This window comes from Pleurodeles waltl, chromosome 5, assembly GCF_031143425.1.
Source record: "Pleurodeles waltl isolate 20211129_DDA chromosome 5, aPleWal1.hap1.20221129, whole genome shotgun sequence".
Classification (NCBI taxonomy): domain Eukaryota; kingdom Metazoa; phylum Chordata; class Amphibia; order Caudata; family Salamandridae; genus Pleurodeles; species Pleurodeles waltl.
The window spans coordinates 683,524,158-683,542,305 of record NC_090444.1 but is presented as its reverse complement, the minus strand read 5'-3'; the positions used below and the strand labels follow the sequence as shown (position 1 = coordinate 683,542,305).

Genomic DNA, 18,148 nt, shown 5'->3' with positions numbered 1-18,148 from the left:
GCTGCTGCACTAGAAGTAGCCATTTGATATAGTAACTACATACTAGCTCCTACGTACTTTAAAAAATGTTCTGGGCTTTCTGCGTTCTTGAATAGTGCTACACAATTTGCACTAATGTTACTTTTTAGGTGACAGAAAGTCACTCATTTTGTTGATAGACTCCTAGCACTACTTAAAAATTAAACTATCTGGCAACAGTTCTAAATTACAGAATATTGTGTTATGTTTGTATTTTTAATCAACATTTTGCCACTATAAGATTACCTCAAAGTGCTGAGGAGGTAGAGGAGTGATGGAAAAGAGGTAGAGGGAGTATGCAAGCACTGGTATCATCTCCAAATGCCACCCAGTATCTGGTTTGAATGGAGGAAAGGACACTACTGGCAAGTAGGGAGAGTGAGCACCGAAAGGAAAGATATGTAAAGCAGGGTGGCAGCTAGATCTGCAATCTTTAGGGTGGTCGTAATCCAGATGTTTTGACTTTGCTGTATCTTTTTGTTGGTCTTAGGACTCTGAGCACTATGCCACTGCTAACCAGGGCTAAAGTGCATGTGCTTCCCCCCTAAACCTAGTAACAATGGTGTATCCACAATTGGCATATTTATTTTCCCTGTGCCTGTGAATTAAATGCTACTAGTGGGCCTGCAGCCCTGATTATGCCACCCACTTAAGTAGCCCGGTAAACATGACTCAGGCATGCCACTGTAGAGCCTGTGAGTGCAGTTTCACTGTCACCTCGTCTTAGCATTTCAAAGCCTCTTGCCAAGCCTTAAACTCACTTTAGATATACATCACCCCATAAGGTAGGCCCCAGGTAGTCCATATTGTAGGGTGCCATGTACGTAAAACGCAGGACTTGTACTTTAAGTTTTACATGTCCTGGTAATTAAAATTTCCCAAAGTGCTTTTCCATTACAGTGAGCCCTGCCCCTCTCATAGGCTAGCACTAGGAATGCCTTAAAATACTTTAAAGCTGTAATTCCTGATCAAAAAGAAGTAGCTGCATCATATTTAGTACCGCTGACATGGTTATGATGAATCCTCTTTGCTAGTAAAGTCATATTTATTATTACTATTTTAGAAATGCCACTTTTGTAAAGTGGGGATTTCTCTGCCCTCATTGCCCTGTGTGCCTAAAGCTTGTCTCCAATATACGTCTGACTGGGGCTAGGGTGCAGCTCCACTTGTGCAATCCCTTCAGACACTGACAACATGTTATACTCAGCTGAATCGGCATTCATCTGGATACTGATGGGTCTTCCTGGCGAGGAGGTTGGGAAGGGCTCCCACTTATATTTCAAAAGGCTAATGTCCAGAGCCCATACAAAGGGGCTGATTTGCTACCACCCCCACTTCCCCCAATTGATAGTCTGTAGCCAGGGCTTGGATGAAATGGGGACCTGTGCATATCACAGAAACCTTTTGAAATCCCCCACATCAAAGACACTTCTTTAGCATAAGTACCGGGTTTCTGACCCCCTAAAAGCCATACACTTCTGGACTGAAGGAATGTGCTGGAATAAAGACTGGAGTGTGCCAGGATCACCAACTTGCCAGGACTGACAGTTCCCAGGAACTGCTGCTCTGCTCCACTGTGCTACCCTGCAGGTCAAGAATCAACCATCAACACCTCATGGTGACTTAGGGGCTGGCTGACTGGCCTCTGGTTCAACTAAGGGTCACCGGGATATCAAAGACCCCTGAGCAGCTTGCTGCAAACTACCCCCAGCTTTTTATCAAAACCACAAGCAGCTTCCCTGCAGCTCGCAGCCCGCTTTGTCAATGATCGCAGAGTATCTTCCTTACAGATCGTAGATGTCAAGGATCACAGAGTGGCTTCCTTGCAATTTGCCGCCAGCTTTTACTAAGGATCACTGAGTAGCTTCCCTGTAGTTCACCATCCACTCTATCAAGCACCGCAGAGTGGCTTCAGTCCGACAGACTGCTGCACTCTCTCCTTAACTCTCAAACCTGTGGTTGCACCAGTTATTCCCCCTAGTGCTGCTGTCCCCCCTCCACAGCTCCCCTACAGTCTTTATAGCTTGCTACCGCAGTGGGGAGAGGTAGACCTAGAACATAACATTCGGCTGCTCTTGGTGAACAGCACGTCTGGAATATTCCCGTACTCTACTTAATACAGGTGCACTCATATCACAGAGTTCACCACATCATCTTTTGTCATGTAACCTACTACAAGCACTGTTTTTGTTTAACTTTGAAAAGTGAGATTTCTTAATTGAATTTGTGTCACTTTGGTCTTACCCTATGGCTAAATTAAGAGTGTCTATTTTCCTAACATTCTGTGGAGTTTTTTTTGTGGTGTCCTCATTGTAACTACTATAGGGGGATTGCACAAATACCTTACACATTGCCTTCTAAGTTTAGCCAGCCTGCTCTGTGCCAAGCTACTAGAGGGTAAACACAGGTTAATTTAGGCTTGGTATTTGGCCTACATTGACTATGATTGTGGTCCCTACTTGCACAAAGTGCATACTGCTGCCAACTAGAGACCCAATTTCTAACAGCAGCAAAGACAGAGACAAGCAATTGAGAAGTCTGAGCGTCAATGGGCAGCTGAAGGCTCAATCTTCACCATCCTCCCCATGTTGACTACAGTCGAACATTTTACGCTTTGCTCTGCTTTGACAATACATTTGGATCTAAAGACAGATGAAATGGAACTAGAGGGAACGACAGCGAAACCTGGTGAACTCTAAGGTACTGGGTGCATGGGCTTCTGAGATGATCAAGGCATCTTGGTTGGCGACCATTACAGGGTACTGACTGTTTGGCCACTACACAAGCATATGCTGCCCTGGAAAAGCCCCCCATAGATCTAGAACACACCCATGGTTGCCTAGCCGGATGCTCCAGTGAGGACCCTTTTTTAACTTGGCTAGAGCTGGCTTCAGGCCACAGCTCTTCTGACTTCAAAGTGTGTTATCTTATGTAAGATGGGGCAATGCATGTAGCAATGTTGCAAAACAGTTTACTGCGCCATAGTAATACTAAATCCATATCACTTTGATGCTAGGCACATTTATCTTACCTGCACAATTGTGTTTGCACTGTTCTCTTATTCTCCATTAACCTTGTTCAGTATCTATAATCCTTAGTGAGCTCAACGTATCAATGAAAATCTAGTAAAGTGTGCACCCGCTAAATTATCAGGTAAAGTCCAGCTTGAGATTTTGTTAGGGACTGTCTGAAGGAAGTGAAGACAGCTGTTTATCCCCGGATTTCTGGACCAATACAAAGGTGTTATTTTTGCAGAAATAGGTTCTTATAACAAGAAAGCAGGCAACTAGAGCGGGAAACCCTGGTTTTGCAATACAATAAAGTATGATGTAAAAGGGATTTATTCCTATGACAAATAATGCAGGTTATCAACGAAAGAGCACTGTAAACATAAGAAAATGTAGTATGTTATCTTTCTGGGCAGTTCCCTGCAAACTGCTGTTTTTTCTCTGTCCATTACTTATGGTACCATGCAAAATAATACTTTCTTACCTTGTCCCAAACAATATATATGTAGCTTGTGCCCATAATAATACTTTAATTTTTAAATCCAAACATATTAAATTTCACAATATATTGCTACAGTGTCCATCTTTTCTTTAACAACCGTAAAAACATCTCCGACTGCCACATTATGGTAACTGTCTTAGCCACCAAGAGAGGACAAAACACTGTTTGTACTTAAAATGGATAAAGTGAGTAACATAATTCAGCTAAAAGAATAACACCATAAGGTTTAATGTAAGTTTTAGTTTCGAAATACAGTTTCTGCAGATGTTGCCATACAGCATCGCCAGCCACATTACTGTGGCTATGCAAAGTTTAAATGGTCAATGTTGTAAATGTTCTCCACTGAGACAATTCTAGCTCCCAAACTAACCAATAAAAACACTATTTCAAAGCTATTAAAAAATATGTATTTATTTAAAAATATTTTTAAGCCAGCAATATGTCCAAGCTATGTCAATAGTCTGCAGTACCAAAAATGTTTTACATTCACTGTGTTTTTTAGGAGGAAGCTAGGTTTCAATGTCGTTAATGAACACTATACAAACTTACACAGAAATTCATAACTTTGCTGTCTGGCCCACCTGTTCTTGAAAGAAAAGAAAATAGTGCTGGGCATTGCACAAATGTATTTACAAAACATGTTGCAGCCCTAACACAATATAATATTAAATATCTTACCCTTGCACAACTGAGGGTCCTTGTACGATTATGAGCTGGAGTACTAATCAACTTTGTTGTTGCATCACCGACCACTCCACTTATTTTAACAGATACATTAAAGTTGGTTTTAATGATTGATTCTGTAATGATAACACAGAAATAAGCTGTCAAAGTGTGTTGAAGGAATATGATCAGTTTCAAAAGACACCAACAAAACACATACCGTATTTTCCGGCGTATAAGACGACTGGGCGTATAAGACGACCCCCTACTTTTCCTGTTAAAATATAGGGTTTGGGCTATACTCGCTGTATAAGACTACCCCTCTTCCAACGCACACCAAATAAAAATTTAAAAACATCAGATTTGATTTTAACATGGTAATTTTAATTCAAATGCTTATGACATGCAGGTACTTAGTAGGAAAACTGTCACTTATAAACAGAAGGCTGTTTGTCATCAAACATGTAAACATAAAACAGTGCAAGTGGAATAGCCTGGAGCACATGCTGGAATACGTGCCTGTCCAGACAACTGCCAGCGAGGATTGCGGCACACGGTAAGGACAGCTCAACTCACGGTTGACCAATCAGCTCTGTGTCCACAAGTAGCTGAATCTTGTGGGATGCGGAACCCATCATACGCTTGGAATCGATTTCCAAATGCAACGCACGGTGGCTCAGCTACAGGGCGCCTGTCCCTGAAGTTTCAGCACACCGTATACCGGCGTATAAGACGACCCCCGACTTTTGAGGAGATTTTCAGGGGTTAAAAAGTCGTCTTATACGCCGGAAAATACGGTAGTTAAAAGCCCTTAACAAGACTGCTTACTGGCTTGAAAGGCGGAAATAAGACCATGAGATAAAGTAGACATTTAGTCCACAAACTGTCAGATGATACGGATAAACTGAGGTCGGAAGACAAGAGTAAGGAGCAAAAGGTGTATAGCTCTTTCACAAACACTTGACTATATAGGGAATAAGCATTGGCAGTATGTGGAATTAGGGGAAAAAAAAGAGAATTGGGAAGAAACTTATCGAGCATAGTAATTTCCTGCAAACAATGTGCGTGAGCAGAGACTTTGACATGGCTATAACAAGGGGATCATGAAAAAGACTAAAGAGGTTTTAGGTGCAATCAGGACAGAATGGGAATTTCAAACATTTGTGCATAAACAATGATAGTATAGTGTGGAATACTGACAGGAAGTCTAGTTTTGAAAGCCAACGAACACTGCCTACCACCAACAGGCCCACTGACTTCCGATTTATGCTATGCATAAGACATCGAATTAGGATTGTGAACTAAAAAATGTTCATTAGATTGCTCTGCTCTGGTCACATTAGGTTGTGCAAGTGAGTATAGGAAAAGGCCCCAGAGGCTGAAAAAGTGCTTTACAATTACAACTGGAAAAGGATGCACTGTGGTTCCTTTATGAAGACCCCAGATTCACAAAAAAATCTCCAAAAATCTTTGCACCCTCATGAACCTTCGGGGTAATGTGTGGTATATTAAAGTCAAAGCCCTCGCAATAAATGCAAAAAAAACCCTGCCAGAAAACTAGCCTTAAGGTAAGAGTAAAATTTTCAACAAAAAAACAAAAAAAACAGTTCTGTGTGACAGTGCTTTTCTGTTAATACATACTTGTTACATACAAACCAGGCCTTATTGTTTTCCAGCATGAGAACACTAATTGGAGAGAAAGAAAGTGTGAGAGCGAGTGTGTGCATCTGTCTGAAGCTTAGGGTCTAGAAAACAAATATTATGAATGGTAATGCTAATAGTTTGCAAGATGAACAAGTTAACTACCTTGGGTAATTTCTGGCTGTTTCTGGCTCATTATCTAACCAAAGATTCTTCAGCTTGTGAATAGTTCCTCAGGCATCAGACTGGATAAGCAAACAAAAAAATAGTACTTCTGCATGCCGGTAGGTCGAGTTATGTGGCTACACACCAATGTCTTTTTACTCCGAAAATGACAAGCAAGGCCACATATAAGTGCCAGCCAGGCACACAGACATCAATTGCTTTTAGAGGCTTGTCAGTGCCCTCAGACGCACAGCCCATTGACAATTGGCTTGGCCAGTGAGCAGATCTCTAGTTTGGGACGTTTTAGATGGAAAAGCATCCATTCCGCAGAATGAGGAGGGCAGAAAGTAGTCTGTGGTTAGAGTAGCCACCACAAAGAGCATTACTGACGGTAAGTAACTTGTTCTCCTGATGTGTAAGTCTAATGAGTACCACATATTCCTCACCTTATGAATAGATACCAAAGCCACACCCTGCCCAGCTGGTGGGTCGGACCAAAAGTCCCTGCAGGACCAAATAGGCAAAACACCCATCCCAAAGGACCCGTAGACAAAGCAAAAGTGCTTCACAAACATGTCCACTGGTGGCCACATAGCAACCTGACAGATATCCAAGGCAGGCACTTTCAGTGCAAGTGCAGTGGTAACAGCCTAGGCTCGAGTGGAATGAGCCCTTAATCCTTCAGGTGGCTGCTTCTTAGCTAGTTCATTGCAGATTTTAATACAGATAATTATCCACCTAGAGATGGTTCTTTTCTGCACTGCTTCGCCCACCTATGCTTGGCAACCTCGGAAGGTGCACTGCATTATTTTGGTGAACACCTGAGGGGCACTCGTGAGGACCAAAAGGGGCACCCAAAACTGAAAATGCTCCTGGGTCACTATGAACTGCAGATCATGCCTGAAGGCTTGCAGAACGGGAATACACATCATACTGGTCCAGCGCTACAATCCAGTATGCAGGGCAGACAAAACGTGTGCCGGTGTGAGCATCTTGAATTTGGCCTTCAGCAGGAAGATGTTGATAGGGTGGAGATCAAAAATAGAACAAAGGCCTCTGCCCTTCTTAGGCTCAAAGAAGTAGCAGGAGTAACACACAGATCTTAATTCCGAGGCCAGAAACTTCTCTATGGCTTATTTGGTCAAAAGGGCCTGCACTTCTTATTGCAAAATGGATATATGTTCCTATGTTAGCCGTGCTGTTGGAGGTGGAAGGTGTAGCTGGTTAAAAGGAAATGGAAGGGTGTTGCCCTGTCTGAGAACTTGGAGAAACCATGCTTCCAAAGTGATGTCTTGGAGAAAATTTCTGATCCTACCTCATACAGGCTGGGTGTGTGTCTAAAAGGACACACTAAAATGGTTTTGTAGTTGTGGATGTAGGAGGAGAGGGGAAGCAAGCTACAAGTTGCACCAACTTACCATGAATCAAGGTTAGAAGAAAAAAAGAGGCGATTGCCAAACGTCTCCATGCATTTGGACTCTCAGTCAGGAGAGTCACAGGAAAGATGTTAGGGTTCACTCTACTGGTGAACACTTAGATCACCAGACTCTTTGGCATCAGGTGCTTAGCCATGAAATGAGGATCACAAGACACCAGGATGTAGCAGTGAGCTACCTGCCTATTCGCTGGAGGCCCAGAGCAAGGCTTTGGGCAAGTGGGTACCTGTATAGGCATTGTTGAAAGGCAGGACAGGCTTGGCAACCACCTGGCCAGGGTGGAAAACATCCATCAGTGTGTTCGTTTTGAATTCCATGGTAGAGAGTTGCAGGTCAAGGACCTGCGAGGCCACTGCATGACCATGGCAGAAGAAGCACTTTCCTATGTTGGAGGATCAGGAAGAGCGACAAATCCAGTGTCTGGGAAGGTGTCCAGACCACTGCCATCCTGTAATCCTGTATACCATTTGTCCTTCTCATACTTTGGGCCAATATGTGTACCTCATCATAGTGGCATTTGTCAGAAACTGAGCAAGAGCAGATGTAAAGTATGAGTTCTGCTGCATTTTAAAGGCAATGTATCAGGGTCAATACTGGCTATAGGCTGTGATTTAGCCACTATTAGCTATGTAAATACCACATCTCGAACAGGAACACCTTCCCATAGCACAGACTGGAAAAATGCTTACAGAAGTTGGAAACATATACAGACAACCGAGCCAGAACATACTGCAGTACGGAGGTACTGAAGTAGGAATGGTACAATCACCTACAAAGACAAAGGCAACACCCATTAACCCATTCACAATAGGTGGTATAATAGGGCATTGCCCAACCAAATGAAATGACATACATTTTGGTTAGTAAGGAAACCTATGAAACAGAAGAGGTGTTTCCTCACTTTCTCTGCAAGATAATTGCCAAATTTTGAATATGTATCTATAAGTACTGAAATAGATACAGGAAGAACATGGAGCTTTACCCGCAGTAGATTTAAGAACATAGCATATAGGGAACAAATACAGCAGCTGAGATCATTTTTGGTAATATTGAAAGTTATGTAGAACTATTGGCTGGTCCAGAGAAAAAGTATCTGCAACTCCAAAAGATCAGAAAGAAGTACAGCTACAAAAATAGTCCTCTGTAACTCTTCAAGATCAGAAAGAAGAGCAGCTACTACATAAAATAGTATCTCAAAATTATGTCACATGGGGATCAAGCAAAGGTGCCTATTCTTCCCCAGGACCTGATATATCAGTAGGGAAGATAGGGTACTAAAAAGGCGGTGGCTAGGGAGGGGCAGAGGGGGTATTGAATGGGAAATCAGTACTACCAAAGTAACCTTTTTCAAAAGAACAAAACAGTAGTTGCAAGGAAGCAAGATGCCTCACAGAGAATTCTACTAAAGAACAGGGCACAAGAGGTGTTTGTACTAGAATGTGCATAGAAAACATCTACATCTCAGCAGAAACTCAAACCTGACCCGACTGTGGAGGAGACTAATGACTACATACAAATAATCCCAGTGAACCAGACCTAGGGGGTTATTACAACTTTGGAGGAGGTGTTAATCCGTCCCAAAAGTGACAGTAAAGTGACGGATATACCACCAGCCGTATTACGAGTCCATTATATCCTATGGAACTCGTAATACGGCTGGTGGTATATCCGTCACTTTACCGTCACTTTTGGGATGGATTAACACCTCCTCCAAAGTTGTAATAACCCCCTTAGTTTGTAAAGTCCAGATTGTGATTAAAGGGAACACTGAACAAACAATCCCAATAATTTTCTGAACTCAACTGACTGATTTCTATAAAATAATACTTGCAGAAGCAGTGTGACCCCATAGATTATAAATCTCTTCCCCCACAACTCCATAATTAGGGGAAGAATCTAGAGTCACTAGCTGCTTAAGGACCAGTAAGCCACAAATGAGCATTACAACTGGCTTTAGCGTTAAAGTAAAATAAGTGAGGTGAGCTAAACCCCAACATTACACGTGATTTCTGTAAAGGATGCACTGTCCAGAAACAAAATCCAATGAAGCCAGAGGCTCAAAAAGATCTCAAACAAACTGTGAATGAGTTACAGTATCAGGGAGTCGTTATTCTCTGTCCGAACAATAAACACTTGTTTACCCTATTTTAAAGGTTAAGTATAGGAGAATTGTATTAGACTATCATAATTTTAACTTGCATTGTAAAATATATGCATATAATAATTATGCAAACTAACATGTAAGAAATACAAAGCTACACAAAATGCACGTCTGAAATTAATATACAAAAATGTCTACAATGGGACTACGTCACACCGCAGTGGCTGTAGAAGCTAGATCCATCCAAACCAGAGCATTACCCGGAGTGTAAGATAGCAGTGGGAACATATATACATATTTAGTGGACTTGTCCCGAGGTGGGCACTTTCTGGACGGAGGTGGCTGACCCACTGAGGGAATTGACCTAATTAATGATTCAGAAACAGTCCAGTTGCGTTTGATAGGCCTGTAACTCGAACCAAGCTTGCCAGACACAGACTTAAAGCAGTAGAACTGGCAGTAGCCAAAACATGTGTAGACCTGCGGTGGATGACAAACATACCCACCGAGAAACAAAGAATGTGGGAATTTGCTAAATGGAAACGGGCTGAGTGCGAAGACAGTCACGGGCTAATATATAGCGGTATAGGCCAGGGAGGCCTGGCGCAATGGTACACGTGGAGGTGCTCCTACTGGAAGAAATGGAGGAAGCCAAGGAGACAAGTTCAGGAGCTGACAGACGCTTGCTTGGACGAGAGGGGAAAGGAAATGTAGGAGTAGACAATGATTATGTGCCGAAGCAAACTGAAGCATATATTGACCAGTAGCTATTCTGAAGAACAAAACGAAATGTAATTATTGTAACTGCTATAACATGCTACTTTTGTGGGGAGGGGGAAATCTAAATGAAGATGCAAGTTTAACTGTTTTTGAAATCAAAAGAAATATGAGGAAAAAAAGAAATACGATGAGCACAATTTGGATATATATCTCTATCCATCCTTCCATCCATCCATCCATCCATCCATCCATCCATCCATCCATCCCTCCCCTATAGGGGTATATGAATTGTCCTATGGTACTCTCAACTGAATTATCAGTGTACAAGCTGAACTTCGGAGAATCCAAAATATGCTTTTTTTAATATAATATTTTTAGGATATAAATTATCAAGTGAAGGATACAGACTTGCACTAGAGTTCTCGGACAAATATCAAAAGCCTAACACATCTTAAAGAACTGCATGCATTAAGGGGATTTTGTTTTGATTGTGTTAGACTCATGATTTTATGTACAGGGCCACAATGTTGACTTGATATATTGGGAAACCAATGATAACAAAGACTCACAGGGAAGGAGTATAAAAGCTTACCAACTTTGGAATATGCAGTTTTGTGTTCCAGAGACAGCTACCATTGGTTGAGGTGCAGCACGTGCTCGCACATTATTGAGGGAATTCATTGCAAAGGCAATTCTGCTGCAGATCAAGCTGTGAAATCTACTGTGCAGGTTTATAAAGTAGCAGCGATGATCCGGTCAAAACCATGATTGACCAGGGTAAATTCTGAGAAGCCCAATCACTGCACCGCAAATGAAGCCCCATTCCAGGATTTCTGGAGCAGGACAAATACTTCCTGGGGCAAGGTGGGCTTTTTACAATCAGTAGCCCTAAAACAGGAGAACACTAGATACCAAACAGTTTTAGCCCATTAAACCTAATAAAAGACGCTACTGAAGGAATAGGTTCTGCACACGCTGGAGTGCCAGTACCATTACACACCGTAAAGGAGCATTACCGGTGGCCAATACTGCCAAAACAAGCACCATAATATGCATCACAATGTGAAATCTGTCAAAAAATAAAGCACACTGTAATTGTGAGACTCACACAAGCTCCCTTGAAGAAAGCAGTGCAAACTTTTCAAATTGTGTACCTAGTCCACGACGGTCCACTTCAGCCAGTAAATAAATTCAAATATATACAGCTAGTGGTTATTGTGTGCCCAAGGTTTATACGGGTGTGGCCACAGCATCAATTCACAGCTCCCACAGCTCAAAAAGACTTACTAGGCTTTGTAGTAATGTGTGGATTTCATACATTTTGATCAAGAGGCAACTTTTACTTTAAAGGCATTAGCAGAGGCACTTGTTAAGGTAGAACTAAATATCCAATTCTCATCCCCTTTTAGGCTCACTTCGAAGTTCAAACTGGGTATTTGAGAGAGCTAACAGTATATTATAACAAGCCTCTACTGTAAGGGTTGTAGATAATGGTGGTTCATGGGTCTACAAGCAATGTAGTGCAGAGAAAGCATTAAATATTATGCCAAGATGTAAACTATTAAATCACACTCCTTACAGGTTGCTGTCCGGTGTCAATTAATATGTACCTGGCCTTCCAGGAGGAAGTGATCCATGTGATCAATCGCATCTTGCTTTGCTGCAGGATTTACCGCATACCCACGATGGTCCTCACAAAACTACTAATCTGTTTCCAGTATTTGGCTGGCTGCCCTCGGGCTGGTTAACTAGTAGTAGAGGGACTGGAACTAAACAAAAAGTTCCATCCAGCCTATTGAGATTCTGTGTTATGGAAAAAAAAAGGCTAAAGTATGCTGATAATACAACCATTACCTTGAAGAAAATAAATGCGACTGTGTCTGTGGACACTGTAAAGCCATATCATGTGGCTTATTCTACACAAAAGAGCAGTGCCACTTTTAAAGGCACTGATGGCTGTGCAACCGAAAACCCTGTCACAAAATGTGTCCTAGCCACATATCCCCCATGAAACTGAGGAACGATTTGTTCTATGGACAGATCAACAAGCGATAAGCACTAAAAAGGCTGTTAATGTACTGTTGCCAACTACACTATCTTTAGTACTTCAAAGCGAATAAGATGAAAACTTTCAATTGTATTGAATCCTAGTTTGTTTTAATAAGATAACAGGAGTTAGCTTAGCCTTTGGCTTGCAGACTCGTGCCCCTGTCACCTAGTGACTTTAAACCTACTTAGCTTGCTCTGTCTTAGCCCATTTAATTATTTAATTCATCTAAGATGGCTGCCTTGTTTATAGTTAGGCCACTTGTTATACTTTGCATTATCAGTGCCACCGCGCTAAGGCGTCAAGATCAAGTGACAAAGACAAACAGTAGGTGTTCACACTTAGGGAGTTTCCCTCTCTATACTTTCGAGGGATTTGTTTATAATAATTGCCGCCCCAAGCATGTCTGCTATCTATTGTTTGGGAACACACCTACGTCAGGGGTCCTGTTAGATCCATATAAATACATCGCACTTTTTCATCAACATCAAAGAGAGGGACAGGGAGGATTGAAGGTCCGGTGTATGGTCTCCCCAAGTAACAATAGACCAAATGAATACACTGTTCCTAATAAAAGGAAGAAGGGAAACCCTGTGGTTCAGGAGCAGGAGCCCTCACACATCCATTCTTCTAAAAAAGATCTCCGGCAAAGAGCCCCCTAAACGGGGAGCCCGTCAGACATTGCAGCACCAGTCTGACGAGGAGCACCCCAATAATGAAGCATGACATCTGAATGGATGTGTGAGGGCTCTTGCTCCTGAACCACAGGGTTTCCCTTCTTCCTTTTATTAGGAACAGTACATCGCACTTTAGACAGATAATCAGAGGGATTACGACCAGAGGGCATCGCCACCATTGCTGATATCGATACTGCAAATCGTCTTGACGCTGACCCAGTCTTCGTGTCCCTGCGGAGTCTGAGATAGAGACCTCATTCCAAGGTAACGAGGGTTGGGGGCTCCTCTCAGGGATATGGCATTGGCAGATTAGGTTTAGCAAACCCAGCTCTCCTTCAGGTAGGAGGTTAGGCCTATCATGTTAGGGTATTCGGGCATATTACACCTCTTATGTCTATTACATGCTATTGCAAGATGGTGGGGGTCTTTGTAATAATGACTCTTCTAAACAATTCTGTTTCTTGCAATGTTCTTTATCCTAATCATTGCAGCCCATGCAACATATCGCAAATTGCAGTTGTGTTAATTAAAAACCATTGAAGCTTTACTGCATCTCCATTATTGCCTGTGTTTGGTTGAGACATAATGTATCTGTGAGAAAGGGGTAATCTCCGTTTAACCACGACACTCCCTGAGATGTCTTGTTTTTCAGTCCACAAATCACCTTTTACTACTGGTATTGTTTTTGGTGAGGTGCTTCTAGTGAGCCGGAAGGATTGGGACGACAGTTGCAACTTGTTGTAGGATAGGCATAGTCGCCTACAAACATAAGTACTGTCATCCTTAAATCAGCAGTCTTGCCCAGAGCAAGAGTCCAAACTACGACACAATGTTCACGTCTTTGTACCTCACAAGATTCAGATCTAGAGTTATCAAAATGTTAGACTATCCCACACAAAAGTAAATATAACTAAATGAGAACGGTTTCCAAAGAGAATTCCTTGCAAAGCAAATGGATGAACTTTGAATACAGTTTGGAGGGATTTGTGAAACCACCTTGAACTTGTGCTAGTCTACACTAACATTAATTTCAGTGATATTTTGGATATGATGGTGGTACACCTTGTGAGGATGCTCCATTGAGGACATATTCCAGATACAGAAATTGCAGCTGCAACAATTTAAATGGCAAAAATACAAGGACTCAAACCCGATTGGTCAAGGGATCTTTTTGTCCTGTTAGTCAATGTGATACCATGGGAACTCAGGAACCGTGGTACCAGAGCATTTTGATTGGCCTGCCGTAACATCAGGGTAAAATGTTGTAGCTGCTATTACTGGAGTTGGGTACTCTATTGCCTCACTATAAAAATGAAGAAAGGGGATATAGTGGGAAGGGAACTGGCGGTGAAAAAAAGCTCTTCATTTCGCAGGTCCTTGAGTACTATTGGGCATCTAGCGAGGCCCCTTTTAGGGATTGTGGCACCTATGGTACCACGCCACCAAAAACATATTTTTATTTTTTTAAAGGGGACACGGACTGGCTTCTTGTGGCAGGTTCGATGAAGGCTGCACATTGCCAATGGTCGTGGCAGTGGGGGTTGGATGCATCCCCTGGGGGGTTTGGGAGGAGGTTGTGGCAGTAGTTAGGGTGGTGATGACGACGGGGTTGTTGGTCATAGGGCACGGCCTGCCCCCAGGCAAGCGGGTCGCTGCTTAGCAGGTTGACGGCCTCCAGAGAGGGGAGGTAAGGGGGAGGGTTGAGCACTGTGTCTGGCCCTGACCAGACATGGTGGCCACCCTCTCTATGATGGCAGCAAAATATAGTATATTGCAATCTGCTACTTAACTTATTAGCGAGGTAGGATTGAGATCAAGTATTTTGTGAACCAACCTATTTGTACGTAAGGTGGTTCACAAACTATTATTAGATTTGCAAGAGTTTCGGAGCCCATATTGCCACCCGTTTTTGCAACTCAAACATTACTACTTCTGGACCCAGATACATAGTAACATACTTTGACAGGCATGACAAACAAAAAATGTGTATCTTATGTTTTTTAATCGTTTTTGGGGGTAATAAATGAAAGATGCAAGCAAGGGAAAATGAGCACCATCATGAGAAAAAGACTGAGTTGAATTGGACACACCATCAAAAGAGAGCAATACTTCATCACAAGAACAGCTCTCCACTGGACCTTAGACAGCAAAAAGAAGAGAGGCATGCCAATGAACATCTGGCGGCAAAGTGTTGAAACAGAAATTAAACCCTAAACCACAGCTGGTGCACCGTGCAGAAACGTGCCCTAGGCAGGCAGAAGAGGAGGTCCTTTGTTGTTGGTATACATGACAGTTGGCATAATGGGCAGCAAATAATAAATAAATAACTCAAAAATCGTGTGTCCCATCTTAGGAAGAGAAATTAAAAAAAAACTTTCTGTAAGTTGCCTGATAAGCTACCACCTAGTTCTTCCGAACAGTGGCACCCAGCTCACCAACAGATGTTACTTTGCCATAGTGTAGACTGTTCGAACAAGAATGGATCACGTTCTTGCTGTTGAGCTGCAAGACTATCCGGTGGATGTACATCTTCAAGAGAGTCACCCTTGCTGGAGGGCAGTGCCAGATGTAGATGTACCCTGATAATGATGCATTTTCCTTTTTGCAGCACTGAACTGGCAGGAATGTCAAGGCATGGAGATGAATATGAACCCTGTAAGTACCAAAGGAGTACTTTTCATCCATTACTGGTCTTAATTCCTGGTCACAGATTTTGAATATGACTTTCTTCGCAAAGACCTTCGTGCCAGGTCAAATTGAGAAGAACTAAAGTATTGGTTCAGGAGGACTCCACTTTCCTCTTCCACATATTCAGGGTTTCATCATTTTCAGGGTGGTCTCCTCCTGATGCCTTTCTCCAAGTTAGTTTTGATCTAATCGACAAAAAAAAGAGGCAAGTCCAAACAAAAAAATAAGGACAGATTGATAAAGTTGAGAACCAAATGATATCCAAATACCTAATGCAGAAAATGGGGCTTGAAATATTTTAGATCGCTTGCATACACTCACACAGCCAATCTGACATGGTTTTTTCTTACCACAACACTTAAAGAAATTACAATTAAAGCTACAAAATCTCTTACTTATTTGTGCCAGTCAGGAAAACCCCAGGCTCAAATTTGAAAAAAAATAAACTCCTTCGTATTAAGGTGAACTTCAGTGAAAACCACTGTGTCCCACTGTACTTTTTTGAATATCTTGGGGCCCCAAAAAAGTAGTAAAGGCCTTGCAAGACTAAGGCGCCACTCTATCACTATCTCTATGGGTGTAGCTGGAGTTCCATGGTATCAGTAGCGCATTAAAAAAATGGGCATGAAAGTTAAAGCAACAACCCGATTGGCCACTCAAGATTCACTACTCTAAAGAATACACCCACAGGCTTCAGAAAATACAAAGCAATTTCTTGAACATCATTTACAAAGTGTGATTTTCCAGAAGTAGATTGCTGTCCAGGGAATATAACATCATGGCTTCAGGAAAAAAACTACAGAGCAGGAGTCACTACTCCATCCACAGACCATGCCTGTGATGGAATATCAAAAGATGATGTGACTGCACTGTCATCAACACCAACAGCACAAACTTACTCAAGACTCGAAAAGGGAATCGTGACCTGGAAATTCTTTACCTTTTCAACAGGGCGAATACCAGACCAGTACCCAAAAAGTAACCTGCACCATGTGCAATCAGATGTTGTACTGGGGACTCCCTGGGCAGTACTCTATTGGTACAAGCAGCATATAAAGCACCTGCAGGCTTTGTACACTAACAAGATAGCTCAGGCATAGAAAGAGGGTAACAGAGAGAGTTGAATATATAACCGGAGGTACAGCAGCAATACCAAGAGGAAGGCAATGAAAACATCCAGTGTTTTGCAACATACTGCAAACTGTCTTTCAGGTCACGGATTTCAGCAATACAAAACAATGTTTTACACCACAATGCAGGATCATTTGAAACACTAAAACCAAGTCTTCTACAAGCAATATAAGGGATGAAATGTTTCATTACAAACAACACAAAAATGAAATTAAAAAGTTAAAAATAACAGTAGCACTACATTTTAGTTAGATGTTGAAAGGAAATAAGAACTAGCATATGAAAATTGAAAAAACGCTGATATTTTTCCAGTAATGGTTCCGACAACTAACTATAACTTGTTCTCCCATCAGGAACTCGAGATGGCCTCACATAGTACATACAGTTCTCATTTCAATTGACATCACTCATGACATCAACCAATAACTGACAGTGTGCTGTAGGCATTGTGGACTGTAAATAATTCATCAGGCTACACCAGTGCCTAATTATCAAGTGATAATTGATATAACCTTTGCTGGACACATAGCACATCTCTGATCTCACCCACATTTGGTGTATCCAACCTCCTTTTATTGGTGTTCACCCACCTAACAATATCCTTGCATACACTTTAATGTGATAACCCACTTTTTAAAACATGAAGATTCTCCAAAATAGTGTTTGTTCTTTAGTCACCTTGACTGGATCACCCTCTTAAATACCTCACATGAGCCACATTTTTGAGTCAAGAGGTTGACAGGTATACAGGTAGGCATTAGCCACTAATAATGCACATTTGACACAGACGTATGCACAACCCTCTGTAGTTTGGTCAAATACACTACATACATTACTGAGATGAACGTTTTATCTTAGTCATGGCTACAACTATTCCGTGAGTTATACCATATCTAAGTGGGTCAACCATGTACATTATTAAACAATATGCAATGTGTCAAATCATTGTGAAAGTTCTGCAAATAAAAGTCTACACCTTATAAACCACCAGTTTACATGGAATCTGTCTGCAGCAGTGCATGACATATTTAATGAGGGCGTGTATCCATTCATCCACAGGCAGATAATCGACTTAACAGCTTCTCTTTAACCCACAATCCATTTTGAATCGTGACTCTGCAACCTGCACCAGGTGTACTCATCCTTTCCCTTGTTTAACATGGTGTACTAATTGCACCCATAACCGTGCACCATATAAAGTTTACCTTGAGAACCAGACTTCGCTCTATGGACCACAATATTTCTATTCTATGCACCCACAGTGGAACACAAAATAATTCTATGCTGTATACGACTGTAGGTTCTTTACTACCAATTTTTTTTTTTTTTTTTTTTTTTTTAATTCTGTAAA

General features: G+C 41.8%; 1 protein-coding gene across 2 annotated transcripts in view; it reads right to left on the bottom strand.

Annotated features, from left to right (window-relative positions):
• The window catches only part of TMEM181 (transmembrane protein 181), a 373,980-nt gene that overhangs the window by 173,895 nt on the left and 181,937 nt on the right, over positions 1 to 18,148 (bottom strand). For both annotated transcript variants that reach the window (XM_069234585.1, XM_069234586.1), the window contains exon 5: positions 4,207 to 4,328. In XM_069234585.1, coding sequence (XP_069090686.1) covers positions 4,207 to 4,328 — 122 coding nt within the window. The remainder of the gene's footprint in view (positions 1 to 4,206; positions 4,329 to 18,148) is intronic.